We start from the raw sequence: 23,160 nt of genomic DNA on the forward strand, positions 1-23,160 counted from the left end.
ATATATATTTTTTTTTTTTTAACCATGTTCAAATAAAGTATTCAGAAAGAAAGAGGCGTATTGTGACTCTTTCAAGCAGGAGATCCGTCTTCATATTGTTATGCCCTGTCTAGGGGTGTCTAAGACACAACATGAAAGAGCCCATCTTCCCCAAGTCCCAAGCAGCCACGGAGACCAATATTTTGAATATGAAGGTGGATTTATTTACAGGAATTGAATTAAATGAGATAGAGCTTGATCTGGCTTCAGCGTGGACCAAGGCTAACAGAAACAGAAACAGATCTAACTGGGGAGTAATCAATCTAACCAAACAACAACAACTTACCTCTCTGACTAACATAAAGATGAGAAAACAAGGTTAACCAAAACGGCAGCCCACCCCTAATTAGCTCTAACAAAAGATAATGTGATAACTATTAAGGATCTGAATTGGGCCAGTTGGTAGAGGAGGAAGATGGGAATGCCTCTTCTGCCCGGGGCATCATCCAGGCCCTTTATGAAGCAGGTAAGAGCCAATCAATGGCCGAGCTGGAAGCTAAGCCCCTGATCACCTCTTGGTCCTCGCACACACCTATTTACATATAATCAGAAGTAAATAGACACACCTGACACAGATGTGCTGAAAACACACAAACATATTAACATAAATACGACCGCAGTAAAATTGTACTGCTCAAGTTACAGTTTTTTTGTATAATTGTATATTTGTTCTTATCTGGTAAATGGTTAAATGGTTCAAGTGAAATGTTTCCACTTTCAACTTTCTGGAGCATTTTTCCATCCTGGTTTTAATGCTGTTTTGTGAAGAATCAGGTGTGTTAGAGCTTGGAAACATCTGAAACATGCAGGACAGTGGTCATCGAGGACTGGACTGGAAGATCCCTGTTATAGACCCTCCAACTCGGGGGAACTATCCTAAAATGACTTGTTCCTTCAGACTCAGATTTATCCGCCAAAAGCAAACATAACAGTCATAATCAAAATGGTGCCATAAATACTACTGATGCTAATAATGAATTGATCTAAAGTTCAATTTGAATGTTTGATGGGGTTTTTTTAGCAGCATCACCTGAACACTGAATATAAAATGTCTTTAGTAGGGTCAAACCCTCCCTAACGGACCCTCGGACAATGATCCATCCAACTATGTTTCCTGCTCACATGGAATGCAGGAAACTCCACTTTAGATAATTTATCAAAGTTATCAATTAAAATGCCATTGATTTAACTTTTTATTACACTATTTAAGAAAACAAAGATCGTCTTAGTAGTTATCCTCATCAATGAACTGTAGTAAATCCCAGCCAAAAAGATTAAGACAATAGTATGTTGGTACAGAATAAAGGGAACACATTTTGGGGTGTGAGAATTAATGGAAAACAGTTGCAACGACACACAATAGACAAAGTGTGGTTGTGAACATACTAATATCTTCTCCTTCCTCAAATGGTAAATAAGGCATTATGAACTGTTGGACTTTTGTTCCTGTTTAGGGAGATATCATTTACAATGAACAAATCCCTACTGTCCAATGCTCAAATGGAGTAAGTTAACTTCTTTTTTCCAGCCGAAAAACAGAAAACCTGTTTAACTTGATTGGCTTCCTTGCACGTGTATGTGGGTGTGTGTGGGTGTCTGCGTGCAGTCCCATGCAAGAACATAAACTAGATCTCAGAATGACCTTTGTTGAATATCTGTCATTGTCACATTTACACGGAAAAAGAAATGGTTTGTTTTTTAAAAGGCAAATCTCTTTGATGGAAGATAGGGAATATATTTTGAAAAATGGTATCATAGTAACATCTCTTTTTCATGTTTTCCAGGTAGATTTACTAAGGTAAATACTTATTAACAGCTAGTAGGGAACATCAGATAGAACTTTAAACTGTCTCTTCCTTAGTTTTCTCTCTGCTTTTTCTTATATTCACCTATAAATGCACCTTTAACAAGTTTGGCTCCGCCCCCTTGTCTGGCACAGTGGAATCAGCCACCATCACTTCTGCAATCATCACAAGGCAACACACCCTTTACCGGTACACCTGTGTCTCAGGTGTCAGGAGAGAGACGGTGTTTCACAGCCACGCTCAGCAGCTGCCCGAAGGACTACAAATAAGATCTGGTGAGAGTTTCAGCTGTGATTTCATGGTTTTAATGCTATTTTATGTCCAAATGTATGGCTGGATCTGATGTCAGTGACAGATATGTTTTGTTTCTATATGAAAGAAAATGCAGAACAACTGGACCATGCTAGTGAAGAGGGTATTAATATGAGTCAGACACTTGAAGATGAGACTGAAAAATCCATCAATCACTTAACCAGGTCCTCTTAGCTGTTAGACTCCAAGTGTCTTAAAAAAAAACCTGCTGTTCGGGGATTTCATATGTTCAACCTCATTAAGCAGAGTTGTGTTCACATCATGAGATTCTCTCCTGAGAGACCTTTGGGAGACCAGGTTACGAAGAGAGCCTCATAATCTTTTAAAAACAACTAATTACGGGGATGTATTCACATCTTTCAGTTAAATTACACAGAGACTTTAATAATCTAAAGGTATAGTCCTTTTATCTATCAAGTATATGTAAAAATGTCATCAAATATAAACTTATACCCTTTTTTATCAAATATTTTCTATGTAAAATATGTTAAATAGGAACAAACAATCAAGAAAATATGTTTGTTTTTTTAAAAAGGTCACACCTTTTCTTTTAAACTCCAGCTTTGAAAGTGAAGCTTTACTCACACCAAATCTCAGCACTGTTTGCCTTTCCTCAGTATTGTTTGCCTTTCCTTTCTCATACACAAGTGTGTGCAGAAAATGTCTTTTTAAGTACAAATGTGTGGCGGAGTTTATTCTACGTAAGGGTTTAAAGTTTAACCCGCCATTCGTTCCAACTAAAGCATAATTAACGGAGGTTAACTTAATGGGGTGAGATTATATATAGAATTGTGTACAAATAAATGTTTGATTTTATTTTGTTGTTCACAAATGTATTATTACATTGCATAAAACTGTTATGCATTTGTAAAAAGTCATAATTTGTTGTGGGTTCTTTGTATTTAAACAAAAGCAAAAAAAAATTTACAAAATCCATAAACAAGGAAATTATTTTATTTTTCAACTCAGTCTTATTTTCCTCCAAGATCTTATTAAGGGTTTGTGTTTCAGTAGGTAATGGTGATACCTCTGAATGTTGCTACATAGATTTAACATTACTGTGAACATATGATACATTAATCCATGGAAATGGTCACCTAGTGGATACACACCTCCCATTCGTGGAGAAATAATGATCAGGATAGATCACATGTACAGTTGGAGTGGATTTAGTGACATGGGCAGATACCCAGGGCAGCATCCTGACTAGAGCAGAGCATCATAAAGAGAAGAAGAAGAAAATTATGTCAATTATATTCCTTGATGATACATTGGAGGTGGTCGAAAAAACTGTGCGTCTTTATAGTGCTCTAGTTTGTAAACGAAATACAATCTAACTGACCTCCAACCACGGGGCCTGTAAAGATCGTGCACAGCTTAATAGTTTATTTGTGATCAAATTTATTGTGGTTTTTTATCTTGAATTGGAAATTTCTTATTATTCTATACAAGTAATAAATAAGTTTGACTGTTAGACTGCACGTCTTGTATATTGGTCTTATATATTGTATGTTAATATCTATTAACATACAAGGCTGAATGCGTGTTTGCCGAGGGCACGACACAGAAATGTTGATGTACACAGTGTATTTGAAGGAGTTACAGGTTAATTTTAAACTTCTACACAGGCAATTTTGGGTAAAGTGTAAAAAAAATGCTTACTTTACACACAGAGAAGCAAAGAAGCAAAGTGAGAGTAAAATAAAACTAGTATATTTGTGATAAGGTATTATTACTTTTCCATGAATGAAGCAGAGACAAAAAACAGGTTTTTTTTCAGATTATTTTTTAAGAAGTTATAGATATTGTATTATCGACAATATTTTTTCTTTAGTGTTACATGTCTTAAAATTAAAGCACTTTAGGCAGTTTCTTTAGAAATTAAACAATTACATACAAATAGACATGGCCACTTGATCAGCTCCTGTACAATGTGTGCATTTGCAACCACATTTATGATCCTCTTCTTTAAAAGTATTCAGACCTTCAGCGAAGATTTGTGGGGCTCTTTTTTTCCTCATCCCTCCATCAACTTTCATAAGTCAATCATTTTTTTTTTCTTTTCATTTTAATCACACACACACTTTGGATGTGGTTACCTAAGCATTTTGTTTGTTTGTATCTGAATGGTGACTTTCAGCATTCTTTTCATTGATTCATCATTGTCTCCTTGTGCCTTTTCTGCCATGTTAAAGGTCATTCTATTCCAGTGATTGCCACTCCCTGATTACTGTCAGACACAAGAAAACAAAGATGGTGAAAGAACACCAACAACTGAGTAACAAAAGGCTTGCGATGCCGTAACAACTGCTGTCTCGACAGATAGTTAAAGATAGTTGTTTTTTTTTATTTGCGTCAATATTAAGGAAGACAGAGCAGTATGATGTATATTTGAATTCTCTGATCAAATTTTTCACTAATCTTGATTAGTGAATTAGGTTCGTGAATACAGACTCATTGTGTCACCTGCTTTGTCCTGTTTGCTCTCCAGGGATTTTCATCACAAAGACCTCTCATCCCATGAGAGACAACACATAATGACGTCACATCATATATTCCTGCTGGTTTACCTTCTGGGGGCCTTACTTGGTAAGAACAGATTTGGCATCTTTAATGTGACACATAGCTCATTGATAATGAAAATAAGTTATGTTTTCTTACCTTTCACGACACCAGTGAAGTGTTTATAAAAAAGAAAAAGCTTTCAATAGCTTACTTTGGGGGACCCATTCATACATGCCAAAGGACCATTATAGATTATTGGTCTCAATTGTATACATTTATCTTAATGGCTATGTATGAATAAAATAAACTTGAAACTTGAGAACTGAATTGATGATCTTCTTCAGTGTCAAGAGATGAAAAATGCCATAACTAAACATTCCACAATGAGGCTTTTAAAAAAGACTCAGTAATACATCTCATTAATACTGGTCAGGGAAACGAGCACAGATACTGACTGTATAATATATGGATAATACAATCATGCTGCATGTACAACAAAGAGGAAAGGTATGGAACTGTCACTTTTCCTGAAGTCATGTCTGTGTAGAGCTCTTCACATCAGCAGATGGTTCAAACTTAAGACATTTGAGCAGCTTTGTCTGTGGGTTCACTTATGATATCAATTTAAGTACAGCTTAAGATCTGATAATGTTTTGAGGGAATTCATGTTCATTTCAGAGTGTTCACATAGATTTTTGTGAAAGTATATTACAGTACAAACAAATGCACAGATACATTTAGGCTATGACTGATATAAAAAATAAATAGATGAATAAAATCATCTGCCAAGAAGAAACTACATAGGCAATGATCTCTGCAGTGAAAAAGACTATTATGAGGTAGAAAACATTGACGGCAGCTGTCATCTCAGTGGAAATCCCACAGAAGTAGTGTCACAGTATGTCATTTTTGAAGATGTTGCCCTGGCGAAACATTTGAAACCCATTTCAGAGAAATGTTTCTCGTTCAATGTCCTGTGGGCAGATGAGCCTAAAGTAGAGACACTTTGTAATGATGCACCATCAAGATCAGTGATGGAGGGGTGATAATTAGGGCCCGAGCACTGACAGTGCGAAGGCCCTATTGCAGTGTTTCTCAATCCTGGTCCTCGAGTACCACTGTCCTGCATGTTTTAGATGCTACCCTGCTTCAGCACACCGTGATACAAGTACCTGTGTCATCAACAGAACTGTGCAGACCTTGGTGACAAGCTAATTAGGACCTTTAATTAGAATCAGGTGTGTTGGTGCAGGGAAGCATCTAAAACATGCAGGACAGTGGTACTCGAGGACCAGGATTGAGAAGCACTGCCCTATTGTATCCGTAGGTTTTTTTCCTTCTTCTTTTTGCCCCCCTAAACGTGCCCCAAAAGTCACCAAATTTTGCATGCAAGCCAGGCCTGGTGAAAAATGTGATATTTCATGGTTTGCATTAATGGGCGTGGCCTAATGGCTCAACAGCGCCCCCTAGAAAACTTCGTGCCTCAAGCCCCACAATACAGTTTGACGTACATGCACGAAAATCGGTACACACCTGTATCATGTTGCAACTTAAAGAAAAGTCTCTTGGCGCCATGGCCGAAACCAAACAGGAAGTCGACCATTTTGAATTAATCGTGTAATTTTGGCGCAATTTATGCAATTTCTTCGGCCGTTTCTTAACCCGAACCGTAACGTGCACCCAGGTATGTTATACATCAAAATGTGCGTCTCCATCCTGCGACAACACGCATTACTTTTCTCAGTCAGAAGTGTTACCATGGCGACGCTAGACGCCAAAAAGCGCACCCCCCTTCATCTGATTGGTCCATATTTGATAGTTCCTACTTTCTGCCATAACTTTTGAATGGTTTGACATAAAGAGTCGTGGGTGGTGTCATCGGACTCAGTTGTGAGTACTTGACCATAAATGGTGCAAATTAGCCCCGCCCCTTATCCTTTTTGGTCAATATTTGATAGTCCCTATTCTCGCCATAACTTTTGAACGGGTTGTGATAAAGACATGTGGGTGGTGTCATCTGACTCGGTTTTGAGTAATTGACCTTCATTGGCATGAATTAGCCCCGCCCCTTCTTCTGATTGGTCAATATTTGATAGTTTCTACTTTCTGCCATAACTTTTGAATGGCTTGATATAGAGAGTCGTGGGTGGTGTCATCTGCTAAATGTCCAGGCCTGAAGAATCTACATGCAAGTCATACAAGCGCTTCCACTGCAGCACACCTGAACGTGCACAAGGGTGCGAGGGCCCGTTCATCGCTGCTTGCAGCTTTAATTTGGTCTTGTTTTGCAGCCACAAAAACTAAGTCAGTTATTGATCTGACCCTAAGCTCTTTGTCTGCGTATTAAAGTCTTCAAGAGTCAAATATGAGACGATCTGACTAACAGGTAAAGCTCAGGTGGAACTGGCTCATGCAGCAGGACAATGACCCCAAGCACACAAGATAAATCTATGACAGATTGTTTGAAAATGATAAGAATCAAGATGCAATCGCTATTGCCCAGTTAAAGTCTAAAACCACCCACAGCAATGTATAAGACTAATACATTTTACAAAAATGGATTAAATCTGCAAATTATCAGTGGTGACAGATGTTTCTACAATCTATTGAATCGTGCCATGTAATTACTTTCTTCACACTGTACTACCATAGGCTTAGTTTTAATTGAATGAATAATGATACATCACATCTGAGATTATATTTATTTTATTTCAAGACACTTCAATGCAAAACATCAGTGAAAACCTCTGCTTTTATAGATGTTCTTGCATTTGCTGCTAATGAATCAATGCAGGGATTTGATAAGCAGCAATTAGTTGGTACTCATCCACTTGTACTTAGTAAGGACCAGGCTGACCGATCTGAAAATGTCTGACTTGCCAACATCATAAAACTTTCCACTTGCCAATAAGACCAGGTACAGCCGCAGCATTTATCTGGATTTTTTAAATCTCCTTTATGTTTTCCCCTGAAAATCAGTCCAAATATAAATATGAGTAGTTTCAGGCAAGATAATGTCCTTGATTGCTCTCTAGGAGTATATTTAAATGTATCTTTCCATTTTTGGCATTTTTTTATTAATAAAAGATGACAATGTTGTGTATTGTTTTTATCAATAAAACAATTTGCTCCATCTTTCCCCAACAGGTTGTTCAGGAGCACAAAGGTGAGTTCAGCAACATCAAAGATTTGAGACTCAATGATGCATTAAACGTACCTTTACGTCTGTAAAACTTTCAGTCTGAATAATGAATGATGACGTATTTTGTCCTTAAATGTCATTGTTTATCTGATGGGAACCAGCAGAAATACAGCATGTGCTACAAAAGAAACTTGTGGTCTGGTGAGTTCTGTGTTTTGTTTTGTTTTTTCTGAGTTAACTGATGAAACTGATTTTATAATCAGAATTAAATGCCTTCTGAAGATGACGCTTTAAACATCATAGAGTGCATAATGGTGTCTTTTTTATAAATCAAGTCTCCAGTCAATGTACAGTATATTACAGTGTTTTACTATCTACAGCTGACTCTTAGTTGTATAAGGGTTTATGAAAAATTGTTTTTTGAGATGGGCATCAGGGATGGCAAAGACTTTTTGGCCCAAACTTGGTGCATATCTGCTGTTTTCTTTGGCCCACATTAAGCTTTGACTGACAGAATAGACTCAATGTCCATCTGGTTGCCTAAAGCTGGCAACACATCCATGGTCCAATTTTTGGAGTGCCTGGCCCTCAAAACACTTGCTCTGTCTCATGTCAAAGGTTTGGCCCAGTTCATGAATAGTGGGACACCTCTTGGCCAAATAGTACCTTTAAGATACATAACTGACCCATAAGTGTCAAACGCAGATCATATTCAGCTAAAACGTTACCCCCATCTGGGATGAAACAGTCTTTTTGTGACAGAAACACAGTGGCTCTGCTAGAGGACTCCTGATACATTTGTTAAAAAACTGCCAAAAATCACATAATGATATTGTCACCAATGTCTGCATCACATCTCAACGTCTACGTGCTCCTTGTTACTGTCTTAGCTGTCCGTCACATTTTTCTGTGATGTTGATCAAGCAGATCTGTGGCCACCTCTGTGATGCAGCATTACAGGTTTTACAGGAAAACAAACTCTGGATTAAGAACGCATAACAGAGATGGCTGACTCATTATGAAGCTGTGTCATTATTACAACATGGACATGCAACCTGCTCCGGAGCGAACTGTTCATCAGATAAGAGAACAATGCATGCAGGAGCACCACGCCTCGACCAGTCCATTTTCATAGAAAACAAAAGAAACAAAAGACATTGGTGCATTTTCACTCTACTGATCTTGTTGAGTCAGAAAACATCTTTATACTTGTACTCTTTTAAAACAAAACAGTTAAAAAAAAACTAATCAGGATTACTGGAATGCTACAATGCAAAAGACTTTCATAGGAAAAAATGAACATACCCGTACTCAGAAATATGTAAGTGAGCCCATACACTTATTTGCATTGTTACAATGATGTAACAATGCTGTTTTTAACAATCCCTGTTTTTTTCTGTTTTGTGGAAAAAAGTTGTCTGAAAAATTTTTCTGAAAGCCCCTGAAACAATCAAAGTAAAGCCAGACCCACTTGTTTTCTATGACATATTGAAGAATACCATAGTGGGCAAACATGGCGAGTAGTTGAATTAAATTCAGTCCAGGAGATGGCACGGATCATTTTTTTCTGTATTATTTCCTTCTTTTTGAGAGAAATCTGCAACTACAAATCTGTGTTTAAGATTGTTCATCAGGTGCCAACCTTGCCTCTTTTACATTCAGAAACGTAGGGTTGATAATCAACGATTTTATACAGATTTACATGATGTCCCTGACAGTTTATGAAGGCAAATATCCCAGTTACCCTGGTTTTTCTAAGCATGCTGCATAGAAAGAACACATGACCCAGATAGCAGACACATTCGGCCCTAAAATGGGAAACCTCTGGCGCTTCTAGCTCAGTTACAGCACTGGCCGCGGCTATGTGCGTCAGATGTGGGCCAGACTTGGGTTGTAAACACCAAACACAAGAGCATTTTAGACCGACACACAGACCTAGAGTCCAATGCCCTCAGTCGAAGCCAAATGTGGACAAGATAAAACTGCAGATACGGCCAAGTTTGGGCCAAACATTCTTTTCTACCTTGGGGTGGAAGAAACATATAAAAGATTTTGAGTACAGACTTCAACATCAATATTCTGGCTTCAACATATTCCCAGTGCAAGAACATGTAAAAACTTTTAAATCTTTGTTGTAGTTTTATTGTATTGTTCTTCAAGTTTTCTTCTGGTTCTAAATTTGAAGGAGCAAGACCCATCAAACCACTTCCTGCAGTGCGTGGGGCTGCACTCAACAGACACAGGGAGAGATCACATGCACAGGCTGAAAGGAATGCTTGAAGCCACCATGGACCTGTACTCCTTCATGGTACAGCTGAATACATGTTGAACACATTCCAGCCATAACAGTTTGTTTTCTTTTTGTTTCTCTTTCCACACTGGGACAATCATACTTTACAAATTATACATGGAATATTGAAATATAGAAAAAGGCATGTAAATGCAGTTTTTATTTGTAAAGGTTAAATGTAACAGTAAAATAACTTATTATGGCACATTCAATTTTTGCAACAGTTGATGAATCCACTCTGTAAATGCCCTTCCTCGTCATACTTATGTGTTTATTTATTTACCCCCACAACATCATTGTTAATACAGAGATCCAGCATGAAGGGTGTGCCACTTCTGAGCCTGGAGGGAGCACTGGAATTAAAACCCGGAGCAGATCCTCTGCAGAATGAAGCACTGGTCCAGATGTGGCTGGAGGTCAAAATGAAACCGCTGCTGAAATCAATAACCAAGCATTTCCTGTCCTGCCTCAGCACCAAAAACTTCAGCTGCTCTACCTACCACACCATGTACGTATCTGTTGCCATGTTGTCGTTCTTTACCTTTGAGTTGATCTTACGGGAGTTTTTGTGACAACGACTCATCCTGTCTGCTTTTACAGGGTGGAGGAGCTCAGCCACCATTACTCTGAGATGGATCCAGTCAGACAAAAATGGATCTACATGTTTTTCATGTATCCCTTCCTGTCTGGAGAGTTGGTTGCTGGTAAATCCTTTAAATGCAATTAACTGTAACTCCTAAATCTTAAATTTTAGCTAATTATCCATTGGGTTGTTGTTGTTTTTTCTAAAAGAAAGTTAATTTGGTCCATGTTGTGCCTAAAAAGGTTATATTATTTATATGATTAATATGAATATAAATAAAATATAAAACACATTTACTGTGTAAGTATAAAATATGAAACCAAGTTAAGACGTTTTTTTCAAACAGCAAGAAAATGAATTTGTAATTTTGTAAACTTAATTAAGCAGGACAAAATAAGTTAATTATATTAGTTAATAATTTGATGCCAGTGACAACCTTAAAAAAGATGATGAAGAGGCAAAGAAAGAGAGAAGCTTAACATACAAAAATAAACTATCCTGGTAATTAAGCTGTCAACGGATTCTGTAGTAAGGGTGTCAGCATTGGTAAAAGGATGGATGGGTGGATGGATGGATGGATGGATGGATGGATGGATGGATGGATGGATGGATGGATGGATGGATGGATGGATGGATGGATGGTTGGATGGATGGATGGATGGATGGATGGATGGATGGATGGATGGATGGATGGATGGATGGATGGATGGATGGATGGATGGATGGAGGTGGACGGACACTGGGGACATCTGGTGGAGGGGTCAATTATTAGCTGGCAAAGTGTGTATCAAAACAACAAATTCTGTAAGCAAAAAAAACAGACTATGTAACATGAACAGTGTGATCTTTTAAATTCTTCTAAATATTGGTTTCAAATGCTTATGTTTATCAAAAACAAATACATGCCACAAGTAAGTCATCTGTCATGTGTTAATTATAGGAAGTACATGTCAGGACTTTGTTTTTACCGGGTCCTAGGGTCAGGGCTAAACAAAATTACCAATAATAGGACAGACATCTTTATATGAAAAACGAGATGTGCCATAATAAACAACAGTACATCGGTATTTAAGCCAAAATACCACTTTAGGTGTGGGAGAAACTTCTATTTACAGTATGCCTTCAGTTCATTTTAGTTTCAGTTTTCAGGTGTTTGTTAACTTAAGAAAAGAAACAGTGTATCAGATCATGAATTGATTATTATCTGAGCTTGTACCTAATTATAAGATCTGATAAGGTCCAGCTGACTTTTTGTTTTATGTGATGCTTTAGCTTTAAAAGACGAAAAGACTGTATTTTGTTGACTTTCAACTTGTATATGTGTTTGTAAGATGTGTATACTGAGTACATCTTCAGTCAGTGTGTGTGATCTCTACAGGTTGTGTGAACCCAGACGAAAGCAGCAAGGATTGGCTGATCAAGAACTTTGGGGCCTTCAGAGCCATGGCCCGAATGAAGGACTTCTCATCCCTCAACCTGGTCTTCAGCGGAGTGAGTTCCAGTCACTTCTGTTTAGACTTAAAGTTAACTGCAGCTCTTATTGTAAACACAGTACTGCCTCCTGCATAGCCTCTTTCATCTTTCTTTTCAATGTCTGTTTTTCTTTACGCCTGTTGTTTTTCATCTTAGTTGGAGGTTCTTCACCTTCTGACTCCAGCACAAAAGGCAGAGCTGCTCATGAGCCCTGGAGTGGAGAGTTTGGACAATGGCACCTTATCCCTGGTCTTCCACAGTTTGTTGACAGGGGGCTCTGGACCGCCGCCCACTGCCAGCCCAGGAGTCAGCCACAGCTGGACAAGCCCCGGATACTCACCCGCGCTACCCTCCCGTCCTGCCCAGCCTTCATACAACTCATACTTACCACCTTTACAGAACAGCTTCAGAGAGGTACGGTAGCAGGCTGACTATTTTTGCAAAGGCTGAAAAAAAGGACCTTTGTTTTAGATCTGAAAAAAAGTAATTTTGATAATGTGTTGTAGCAAACTATAAACTTTAACTTTTGCTTCTTTTTATATATATATTACCAAAAAAAGACCATTATATGTAATGTACAAGAAATAACTCCCTAAAAATGTTATGTTCTTCCATTTTCCAGCATTTTACTGTGTTGATTTGGTTCGCTCTTGATGGATTAGAATTGATTTTGGATTGCACATTTATGTTTGTGCATTAACGAATGCAAACCTCCAGCGCGCAGCGTATCAGGCAGCAAATAGCAGAATATCAGCTGTTGGGTGTGAAGCCATAGCAGAACTGTCTTAAACTGCAGTATCACTGAAGGCTGATGACAATGGCGCTGTAACATTTCTGGCTGCAGTACATCAAGTTGTACAATCCTCAGAGAAAACTCAAGGTACTATGGCAAGTTTATTTTATATTTATGGAGGGGAACTGTGGAGGACACAGCCTTTTTTTAGTCTTAAAAATATATTTGGGGTAAGTACTGCTTCCAGTAGAATGCTTTTCACAAAGGTCACACGAGAAATGCAAAGTTGTCTGGTAATTTGGGAGATTCAAGCATACAGCAATGTCAGCTCTTCTCTGTTCTCCATTTGTAACCGCCTGGACAGGCCCCTGACCAAATTGGGGCCCTAAGCAAACATTTATTTGGAGCCCCCCCATTTCTGAGTTGAGTTAGTTCCCTCTGTCAACAAATGCATCAGCTACACACTCATTTCAGTCAGTATTTTTCTGTAATGTCTCCTCAAAAGCTGACTGTTGTGAATTAAATTCACCAACAGATGGCGACATTATCTCCTTAAAAATAGTCGAAAACTTCTTAACAACATAAATTGATATACAACTTTAGCCAATATATTATATTATATAATATATTGGCTAAAGTTTATAGCTTACCACTCATTTTCAACAGAGGTGAATGCATAGGGCGTTAACACGGCATTCAATAAATGTTAATCAGGGCCGCTGGAAAAAAAATGTCTCCAGCCTAGACAGAGACTGGAACCAGAGATTCCTATCTAATGAGTGGCATCTAAGGTGTTTGTGTCACAAAGTTTTATTTCAACAACATACCCACCTTCAAGTGAAGCACGAGTTTCCTCGTGTTTTAGCCTTTTTCTTTCTCTTGCTCGCTCCTGATTCGTGATGTCTTTCGGACGACATGTCGACATCTCCTCTCCTTCTGTAGCTCTGCAAGGGCCTGCCTGCAGCCGCAGCCCTCTGATTGGTCAGATTTTGAGTGCTGTCAATCATTGCGCGATCAGATTACAGGTCTCCTCTCCTCCGCTTCACGGTAGCGCATATGCGCATCCATTGCGGAGAATGTGGCCGCCCTTGGAAGACGAGGCCCTGCGCACAGCGCGTGTTCTGCGTTTAGGTCTTTCCATGGGTGCGTGGGTTTTTGTGCCAAGTTTGCTGTAGTCCCATTCGGGCAATATGTCTGATAGGTCCATAGCTGGTTCCTTAAAGGTAGGGTGGAGAGCGACATAGCTGGCAAAAAAAGATCAATTTTTCCTTGTTACGCTGCCCACTGATACTAATGCCCCCCTATATGTATGCGTGTAGGTGTGTGTGTGTGTGTGTGTGTGTGTGTACCGGTATGAACATACAGTATGCATGTATAGTATCTTAGTATGTAGGATTTGATGTATAGACACGATACACATGCGTGAGATGAAATGACAACCTAAATTGGTTTTGTCGGTTTCTTTAGCATCTTTTCACTTTCTGTTTTCAAAGCTATCATCATTATTATTATCATTAATTACTATTACTATTATTACAGCTATTATTATTATTATTATTATTATTACTATTATTATTAGTATTATTTTGTGTAGCCTCATGATACTTCATTTGTTCTTTTTGCATATTCTGTTAAAAGGTGGGCAAGATAAGCTTTATGCTTCAAACCCATACCTTTTAGGTCAAAATAATCACAATGTTGACCAGGAAAAAACCTGTGGATGTTTGTTAACTTACTTGTTGATTTTTATGCACATATACACATATATACACATATATATATATATATATATATATATATATATATATATATATATATATATATATATATATATATATATATATATATATATGTGTGTATGTTTACAAAAAATAATATATTTTAATAAAGAATTAAAGTTGTGGGGGATTGCATTTAATTTTAGATCTTCTCTTTTTTCCCTTACAGCTCATGGAAGATTTCGTGGTAGCTTTCCAACCCGTGGGAAGCTTTGCTCACAACTTTGTTTCCTTCACACGTCAGGTAAACTTTCACTCATCAGTAACATGTCAGTTAAACTGTTATGCAGCAACAAGTAAGGTGACTCGGGGCGTGTTGTTCTTACAGAGGAATGTGTCGGAAATAAGAGGCGCCACCTTGACTCAGTTCCTGCTCAACTGGACTCTGGCTGAAGTGGCAGACATGTACCAACCAAAGGACACATCCGTGGTTCCAGAGCCGCCAGAGTTTGACGTGACGAATGCTGAAGACTGGTACCAGCAGGTTGTGATGCCGTTGCTGCTGAGGTTTTTCCCAAATAACGAAATCCTCATGCATGAAAACATCACGCTTGCTTTTCACCAGCTGTTGTAAGTCACCCAAAAAAAACCAACCACTGCATTAGCATTTCTCATTGAGATATATTTATTATTCTGTAAATGTTTTTTTTTTTAATTTCATGGATAGAAGTGCTGATATTAGCTTCAGTGCAATACGGCTCATTAGGTGTATTGCTCATAAATAAATACAGAAAAGTCAGTGATACATGTTTCATTACATTTTAGAGGCTACAAATGAACCTCAATTTATTTTTCCTGCACTGTGTGCACAATAGGGCTTCAATTTACGACTATTTTTATTGACATGTAATCTAACAATTATTGGAACGATTAATCGACTAATCAGATTATGAATTTCACAATAACTTAAAACATTTTATTGAGCTATTAGGTGTTAAAATTTGTCTAAGATTGTTTAAGGCACATGCCAACTAACAAGAAAACATTAAAAATGATTTCTTCAGTCAAAAATATGTAATTTATTTAGCTTGTGAGATGAACAAATTGTCCTGCTCACAACTCTATAACAAAATAAGTAAAAGTATGTCAAATTAACATCGCCTTTATGACCATCCGGTTGTTGCCCACAGGATTTGGCAGAGTACTTCACATAACCATAACTCCTGGACTGTTTAAGTAAAAAACACAAAAACTCCCGGAAATGAAAGAAAACATGAAATTAGCTGGTGTGAGGGGAAAGGATGCAGAGGATAGGGTTAGATGGAGGCAGATGATTTTCTGTGGTGACCTCTGAAGGCAACAGCCGCAAGGAAAAGGAGACTGGGAAGTCTTTTCATCTTTATCGTATGATACATTAGACATTACAATAAATGCAAGCTGAACAACCACTGGCAGCTTAAAGTAGTGAGAGTTATGGAGAGTTTTATCAAGTTTTGAAGAGCAATTTCAGAGATATATGAGCCTTAATCTAAAAAGAAAAACAAAAAAAAATCGGCAAGACTGTTTTTGGTCAGGAGTTTACAATTTTCTTTGCTCTGAATCCCCTGATGTGCTCTCAAAGAAAAGACACGTGTGCACTGGCAGGTGAAACACTCCCACCAGCAGGCAGAGAGAACTCTGTCCGTGGAAAATATGTTGGTTAACCACCCGAAAGAAAGACAACAATATCTATGTGTTTTGTTCTTTAACCTTTTGAAGCTACTATGATGACTGATGTCATAAAAGAAAAATGAACACCATCATTCGTTTCAGAAGAGGTTCCAATCAACAGTGTTAAACAGACGTGTGATGACATAACCAGCTAATAATCGGGTATTAAATTCATTGGCAACTAATTTTGTCATTGATTTTTGCCGACTGCTTTGATTATTTATGGCAGACCTCGTGCACAGTGGTCAGAATATGAGTAGTCCTCTGAGAAGTTCATTCTTATGAGAGAATCTCTTATTTTCATCTCTAACCTGCACTCTGTGTGCCCTGTAAGTGTAACTTTTCATTTTTTCAATTCAATTAAATTGTATTAATATAGCGTCTATTACAACAGAAGTTGTCTCTAACTTTTAAACCAGCCTTGACAACTGTCACTGCTAATCCTTGGACTCCCCAACATCTCACCAACAAACACTGCTCGTTTTATTAAATGCTTAGTACAACTGTATTAAGTGTTTTCCAATGTGTTTCTCCCAGTCATTATCATCACTGTCATCACTGTAAGCTGGTGGTTTGTGATGTATAATGTATTTTCAGCAATAAGTAAGCATTTATTTTGTCTTTGTGCAGCTTTTTGGATCATGATATGGATGCTGGTAACGAGTCCTCTGAGGTCCAGGATGTCTGCAGCATCACCCTTGACAAGGCCCCTTGTGGGGTGAGGCAGTTTACTCTTGAATCGAGTTTGAAAGTTTGGGATGATACTAAAATGTCACTTTTATGTATTTCATAAGCTGAGAAACACCTTCTGTCTTTACTAGTTGACAAACGTGGTGGAAAATGTGGCCCATGTTTTACATTGCGCCGCCCGTACCAACCTGACGATGACTGAGACGACCGTCATGAAACTGATAGAAGAGCTGGCCGAGCGCCTGAACTCCCTGGTCAGAGAGCTGTCCACAGCAGTGAGTATCTCAACCGCACCGATGCATCAGATATTATAGATACAGTGTAAACAAAAAAATAATCTTTCTGTCCTATAGAACTTCACAGAGTTGGCGTCCGACTTTAAGGAGATATTTGGGGAAGGAGAGTCTCCGTCCTTGACTCAGGAACACCTGGACGACCCGGACTTCATTAAGCTTTGGTTCCGGGTCAAGCTGCTGCCTCTCATGCCGGATGTGCATCCAGACCTCCTCTCCTGCCTGAGCACCAAGAACTTCTCCTGTCCTGTTTACCAAACCCTGTGAGTTGACGGCTTTGATTGGATTTTTCTTTTTTCTGTACTCACATGGTTTTGTGTCTTCACTCGTGTTTTGTCTTGTTGTTTGCAGCGTGGCAGAAATGGGCAAACATATGAGCGTTATAGATGCTGATCCAGTGTTCAGCCACAACATCTACAAACACTTCATCTACTCTTTCCTGCTGCACCACAACACTTCTGGTAAGCAAAGTAATATCATTTGGGAAAAGAAATTGTAAATAGCAAAGGAAAAACTGAAAGAGAAGAGTCCTTTTAATTTTAGATAAAGTTTACAATTTATAGCAAACAAAAAATCTGCTGCACCCATGTGGGCAGACGTGGTATTTGGTCACAGTGTGGCTTTAATTCATTTTGCTATTTTAGATGTTCACTACACTACATGTACATACTATGCTCAATACTACTATGATGTTTTTATTATCTGTCATTTGTTTTCTACTTATTTAAAAAAAATGTGTAATTGTAAAAAGGTTCAAACGTGTTTTTTTGTACAAAAATATTTCAGATGCGAGGTGTGTCTTTCCAGCCAATGACAGTGCAGAATGGGTGAAAACCAACTTTGGTTTCTTTTCAAGCTTTGCCTCCATCATTGACTTCTACAGACTCAACCCTTATTTCTCTGGAGTAGGTCGAATAAATATGAAAATGTTGCATTTCTCAGTCCTTCAAAACTCCAGTCCTAACAGCAGTGTTGTGTAATTAACGAGATTGCTCCTCTTTTTCTGTATCTGCCTCAGTTGGACACACTTCATGTCCTGTCGCCAAAGCAGTTAGCAGAGATGCTGCTGTTGCCTCTGCCAACGCCTCCAGAAAAAGATGTGGTTATCCGCCGCGTAGTTAACTTCCTGGTGGAGGCGCCCGAAGTCAGGAAATTCCCAGAGGTTTTGCACTTTGTGGTCGAACTTGCTGAAGAGGTAAAAAATAAAATGAAATTTTCAGGTGTAGTGCTCAGTAAACTTTAACAAACCAGGAAGATTCATTGTTAAATACTCCATTTCTCAGGTTAATCCTCCATGCGGTGTCTACAGAGAAATGTAAGTACCTTCAGATGGTTTTATAACAATATATCTGGCCATTAGTGCAGTTTTAGTATAGGTTGTTTTTTTACATGAAAGTAAAAGTCTGTTTATTACTAGCTCCACAGACACATATATACATATACATATATATATATATATATATATATATATATATATATATATATATATATATATATATATATATATATATATATATATATATACATACCCTATGTAACATACCCTTGTGAATCATTCCTGTTGTCACTTTCTTCACAAGGCAGGCTATGTCGAAATGCTTTAAACAATAAAAGAACAGAAAAAGTTGACTAAGTGCAAGAGACAAACAATTTTTTTATAACCATTCTAGGCCATTTCTTGTCCTATTTCCTGTATTTAGTTACCACAATGGAAGAATGTTGTTCATTTTGAATCTATTTGTTTTGTTTTGTTTTCTTAGTTTTGAACAGTTGTACCGAAACATACCGTCTCTGTCGCCAAACATGGAAGCAGTCGTCTGGGCTCGCATAGATGATCTGATAAACATAGCACCAGATGGTGAGTCTCTCCACGGTACACACACACACACACACACACACACACACACACACACACACACACTTAGACTGACCAACATGTTATATGATACAGATGTGCCAATATACCAAAATTAAGAAGAAAGTTTGATTTCTTGTTTTTGATCTATGCATGGAAGTTTGAAATATTACTTGTGCAGGTCGGTTTTGACTGAATATGTTCTATGCTTTGTTTCTGACAGAGTGTGTGCCAGCGAACATCACGGTGAGATTTTTGTATAATCCTGCAATCCATGTATCATTATGGATCTTTTTAATTTTCTGGTTTCATGGACAATATGTTCTAACAAACTTACATTTTCTAAAACCTGTCATCCACAGTGCCCAGAAATCCAAATAAACAGTAAGATTTATCGCCATCAGAGTCATTTTATTACTCAATATGTTAAAATAGGTATTTACAGAGTTAAAATGAGTTAACATGATTTCTCATATGCTCTTTGACAGGAACTAACATCTGCAGGGATGTCGACAGGTGCCACATTTTCTATGGTTTACATCTAAGGCACTTAAAACGACCATATTTGTCTTTATATGACATGTTTTGTCTTTTCACAGCTCTGATCTCCAGTCTTACATGAACATGTCTATGAATGTTGCCTGCAATTTTACCTTGGAGCAATATGCTTGCGCACAGGTGATTGTCTACATTAAAAAGACTCAAACAGGAAGGACAGATTCGGGTTTCTTGCAGAGAGCAAGTAAATGATGTTTCACTGTCCCGCACAGCTGGAGAACGTCACAGCCAGTCAGCTGGCTGCTCTCTTGAGATGTGATCTGCCTGGAAACAGCAGCCACTCTAGGATGTTGTGGAAGACGCTGCTCACTAAACACTCCTACGTTTTGGATCCGGCATTGGACATGTTGGCTAACATGGTCAGTGGCTCCAGTGGTCTCTAAGAACATACAGAAAAGCAAACCTGGACTTTATGTCAGGGGATTTTCATTTAATTAGTTGAAGTAGTGTGTGAAAAGTTTTTGTGAAATAACCTATTATCTCACCCACAGTCTGTGGGCATGGTTAGTCCATCAGCCCAGACAATTTTGGATGTGATCGGGGAGATGAGGGTGTCGCTGCTGACTGATGAACAGTTGACGGACAGCAGGGTAATCAAGCTGTGGTTCTCCGGCCGTCTGAGTGGATTCCTGCCCGCTGCATCAGGAAGGTTTCTGCACTGTCTGAGCAGCAAGAACCTCAGCTGTCAGTCTTTCCACCAAATGTAAGTGTATGTCAGTACACTGTCTAACAATGAACTACTGATGATGTACTGACCATTTCACACTGCGTGTAAGCGTCATTTGCAACCTTCTGACGTGTGAAATTTGGCTTAAGAAAACATTTAAAAAAACTATATTCATCGTTCTCTCCATCACAGGAATAATCTCACTGCCTAACCTGGTCATGTGATGTACCTGTAAATCAAACTAAATCAAACCTAAAAATAGAACAATAATTAATCTGGCACCTCTCCCAATATACTTGGCATATCTCCCAATATACAATTTAGAGAAAAGTATGTTATTTAGGTTTAAATCACCTTTTTAAATGTAAATGCAATCAAAGACCATTCTTCTATAAAATCACATCTTTTTCTGTTCTTGACTGTTTTTTAATTAGACTGCAGGTGTTTAAGCATCAGTTTGAGGACATGGCTTTTCAACAACAGCATGTAGTCTTACGTGATTTCATCCTCCGTTTCCTTAAGAAAAATCAATCAGGTACTGGCACCTCTCAACAAAACTGATGGCTTTATCAAAATTCTGTAAGTTATTAAAAAATCTTTCTCTATTTTTTATTTAAACCAGATCCAGGATGTCAGTCTGCTTCCAACAACAGTGTAAGCTGGCTGATGGACAACCTGGGTCCCTTCTCAAAGTTCTTCTCCCTCAAGGAGATACTCCTACTCAACCCAAGTTTCAATCCTGTAAGAATAAGCTTTTCATGATAATAACTTGAGGTGGAAATGCTGGTTATTGTTCAATCATTACAAAATACTACAAACTTAGTTCATTTTATCCATTTTAGGTGGAGGCTCTAAGGTTCCTGAGTCCAAATCAGAGTGCAGAGCTGCTGGTTCTGATGCATCCTGCCCTTCCAAGCAAAGAGGTCCTTATCAACATGCTCTTTGATTACCTGACTGAGTCGCCCAAAGAGAAGAAATTCACAGAGTTCCTGTCCCACCTTGTCATAGTCCTCGAGAAGGTAATAAAATATCAAATATCCTGCCTCTTTTTTCAGGATTTCACATATTTCAGTCTCGGTTTAAGTAGCTAACTTTGTTTTGTTCTTAAAGGGGAACCTTTCCTGTTCAGCATTCAAAACACTGTAAGTTCAGATTTATACATGCTTGCAATTCAGAGCGTACTATATAGTGTTTATTATTAAATAAGTTAAAGCAAAGTGATCTATTTTTGTATGTTTTAATGTTCCAGGTTTACCAGACTTGACTTGGCAGCAGTTGAGGTTTCTCTGGATATAGCATCATCCATCATGTACACCAAAATGGCCTTATCCAAGCACATACCACCCGGTGAGACATTTACACAACATAAGTGGAATACCGTTTAGATTTAGAGGTAGGGTAAGTGATTTCTTGAAAACTTCATTGTTGATAATTGAAACAAATCATAAACAAACTAGCGAGGCCCCCCCTGCTCCTTCCTCCACTGCTCCCCGTGTTCAGGTTAGTGAGTATTTTATGGCAGGATCCAGAAGACGGAAGGAAGGCAACTGGAAAAAAAGGGATTTATTTACAAAGACCGCGAAGGCCATACCGAAGGCTGGACGGACGCTAGTGAAATGAGACGGTCTAGCCTGCGGGGGATTTCCTGGTTGCGTCACCAGCTGTTCCCGCCCTTGTCCTACGTCACTAAACTAAAACTAAACTCACTAAAAGTAGAAAGAAAGATAGACAGACAGCAAGATAGACAGAAAGAAAGAAAGAAAACACGATAGAAAAGAAAGAAAGAACCCAAAAAAAAGAAAAGAAATGGAGCCATAAGTTTTGTTTTTGTTTTTTTTGTTTTTCATTTTGTTGGAGGAGGAAGAGAGGCGTGTCCGCCGGCGCCGGCGGAAATAATATATTTTTCTGAAAAAATTTGAATCTGAAAATATTTTTCTGGAAATAAATATTTTTCTGACTGTGCGCAATGAATCTTGGGATATGGTGGGCCGCGGAGGATACAACCGATGGATCCTTCAAACAGCGGTAAAAGAAGGCTGCATTTGAAGGAGCCTTCGAAATGGGACAGCATTCGGCGCGCCGCTGTGACGTAATCGGCCTTCAAATCCAGCCTTCGAAGGACGCAGCCCCTGAATTGGGACACAGCTACAGACACACACTCGCAAACAGAAAAGAAAATGTAACCAAAAAACAAAGCTCCTGACAACATGCCCCCCAAAACATTGGTTCAGCCCCTGATCTGCTTGAGCATGAGATGAAAGAGAGGCTGCTAGCAAATTGGGAGGAGATATTCTCTGAATATGGAGAAAAAAAGTATTCTGGGTTAGAAAGTTCTTGGAATCACTTACCCTACTTTTAATGTAATCTGTGTTAAATATAAAATCAGTTTTGTTGTTTGAGGCATACAAACATTGGGGCGTTTTTTCTAGTTTGAAACAGCATACAGAGTTTTTGCTTATACTCACTGCAGGAATGATGGAGAATCAGCATTTAAGTCCCTCTCTTTCTGACTTTTTTAAATTCCAGCTTATTTTTGAGATCACAGAGATGAACATATCCTAAACTAATTTTCATTTATTATGCTTTTATTATAGGATGCAGCATCTACAATGGACAGGTAATTACATGTGATTTTGGATTTCTTTTCTATTTCTATCTCAAACTCATTTTGTGATTAAATACTTATATTTCTCTCTCCCAAGTGCGATGTCATCATGACAAACGGTAAGAGGTCTCACTGCAGTGACAAGTTGGTTTATAGTCACTCACTATTTATCGTTGATCGCT

At 38.3% G+C, this 23,160-nt stretch overlaps 1 protein-coding gene across 1 annotated transcript in view; it reads left to right on the top strand.

The window, feature by feature from the left end:
• Window positions 1–2,010: 2,010 nt before the first annotated feature.
• LOC133442222 (uncharacterized) overlaps window positions 2,011–23,160 on the top strand; it is a 38,197-nt gene continuing 17,047 nt past the window's right edge. Inside the window, exons 1-32 of the mRNA XM_061720178.1 lie at window positions 2,011–2,119; window positions 4,648–4,745; window positions 7,809–7,827; window positions 7,965–8,004; window positions 9,989–10,111; window positions 10,402–10,601; window positions 10,694–10,797; window positions 12,055–12,167; window positions 12,306–12,563; window positions 14,830–14,904; window positions 14,989–15,230; window positions 16,941–17,028; window positions 17,132–17,275; window positions 17,354–17,556; window positions 17,645–17,754; window positions 18,080–18,198; window positions 18,312–18,488; window positions 18,577–18,608; window positions 19,054–19,151; window positions 19,372–19,394; window positions 19,511–19,532; window positions 19,637–19,664; window positions 19,748–19,826; window positions 19,919–20,065; window positions 20,198–20,409; window positions 20,808–20,908; window positions 20,996–21,114; window positions 21,216–21,392; window positions 21,484–21,515; window positions 21,623–21,720; window positions 22,968–22,990; window positions 23,076–23,097. Of these exons, the coding sequence (XP_061576162.1) occupies window positions 4,694–4,745; window positions 7,809–7,827; window positions 7,965–8,004; window positions 9,989–10,111; window positions 10,402–10,601; window positions 10,694–10,797; window positions 12,055–12,167; window positions 12,306–12,563; window positions 14,830–14,904; window positions 14,989–15,230; window positions 16,941–17,028; window positions 17,132–17,275; window positions 17,354–17,556; window positions 17,645–17,754; window positions 18,080–18,198; window positions 18,312–18,488; window positions 18,577–18,608; window positions 19,054–19,151; window positions 19,372–19,394; window positions 19,511–19,532; window positions 19,637–19,664; window positions 19,748–19,826; window positions 19,919–20,065; window positions 20,198–20,409; window positions 20,808–20,908; window positions 20,996–21,114; window positions 21,216–21,392; window positions 21,484–21,515; window positions 21,623–21,720; window positions 22,968–22,990; window positions 23,076–23,097 (3,280 nt within the window). The 5' untranslated portion in view covers window positions 2,011–2,119; window positions 4,648–4,693. The remainder of the gene's footprint in view (window positions 2,120–4,647; window positions 4,746–7,808; window positions 7,828–7,964; window positions 8,005–9,988; window positions 10,112–10,401; window positions 10,602–10,693; window positions 10,798–12,054; window positions 12,168–12,305; window positions 12,564–14,829; window positions 14,905–14,988; window positions 15,231–16,940; window positions 17,029–17,131; window positions 17,276–17,353; window positions 17,557–17,644; window positions 17,755–18,079; window positions 18,199–18,311; window positions 18,489–18,576; window positions 18,609–19,053; window positions 19,152–19,371; window positions 19,395–19,510; window positions 19,533–19,636; window positions 19,665–19,747; window positions 19,827–19,918; window positions 20,066–20,197; window positions 20,410–20,807; window positions 20,909–20,995; window positions 21,115–21,215; window positions 21,393–21,483; window positions 21,516–21,622; window positions 21,721–22,967; window positions 22,991–23,075; window positions 23,098–23,160) is intronic.

The sequence above is a fragment of the Cololabis saira genome, chromosome 1 (genome assembly GCF_033807715.1).
Source record: "Cololabis saira isolate AMF1-May2022 chromosome 1, fColSai1.1, whole genome shotgun sequence".
Taxonomy (NCBI): domain Eukaryota; kingdom Metazoa; phylum Chordata; class Actinopteri; order Beloniformes; family Belonidae; genus Cololabis; species Cololabis saira.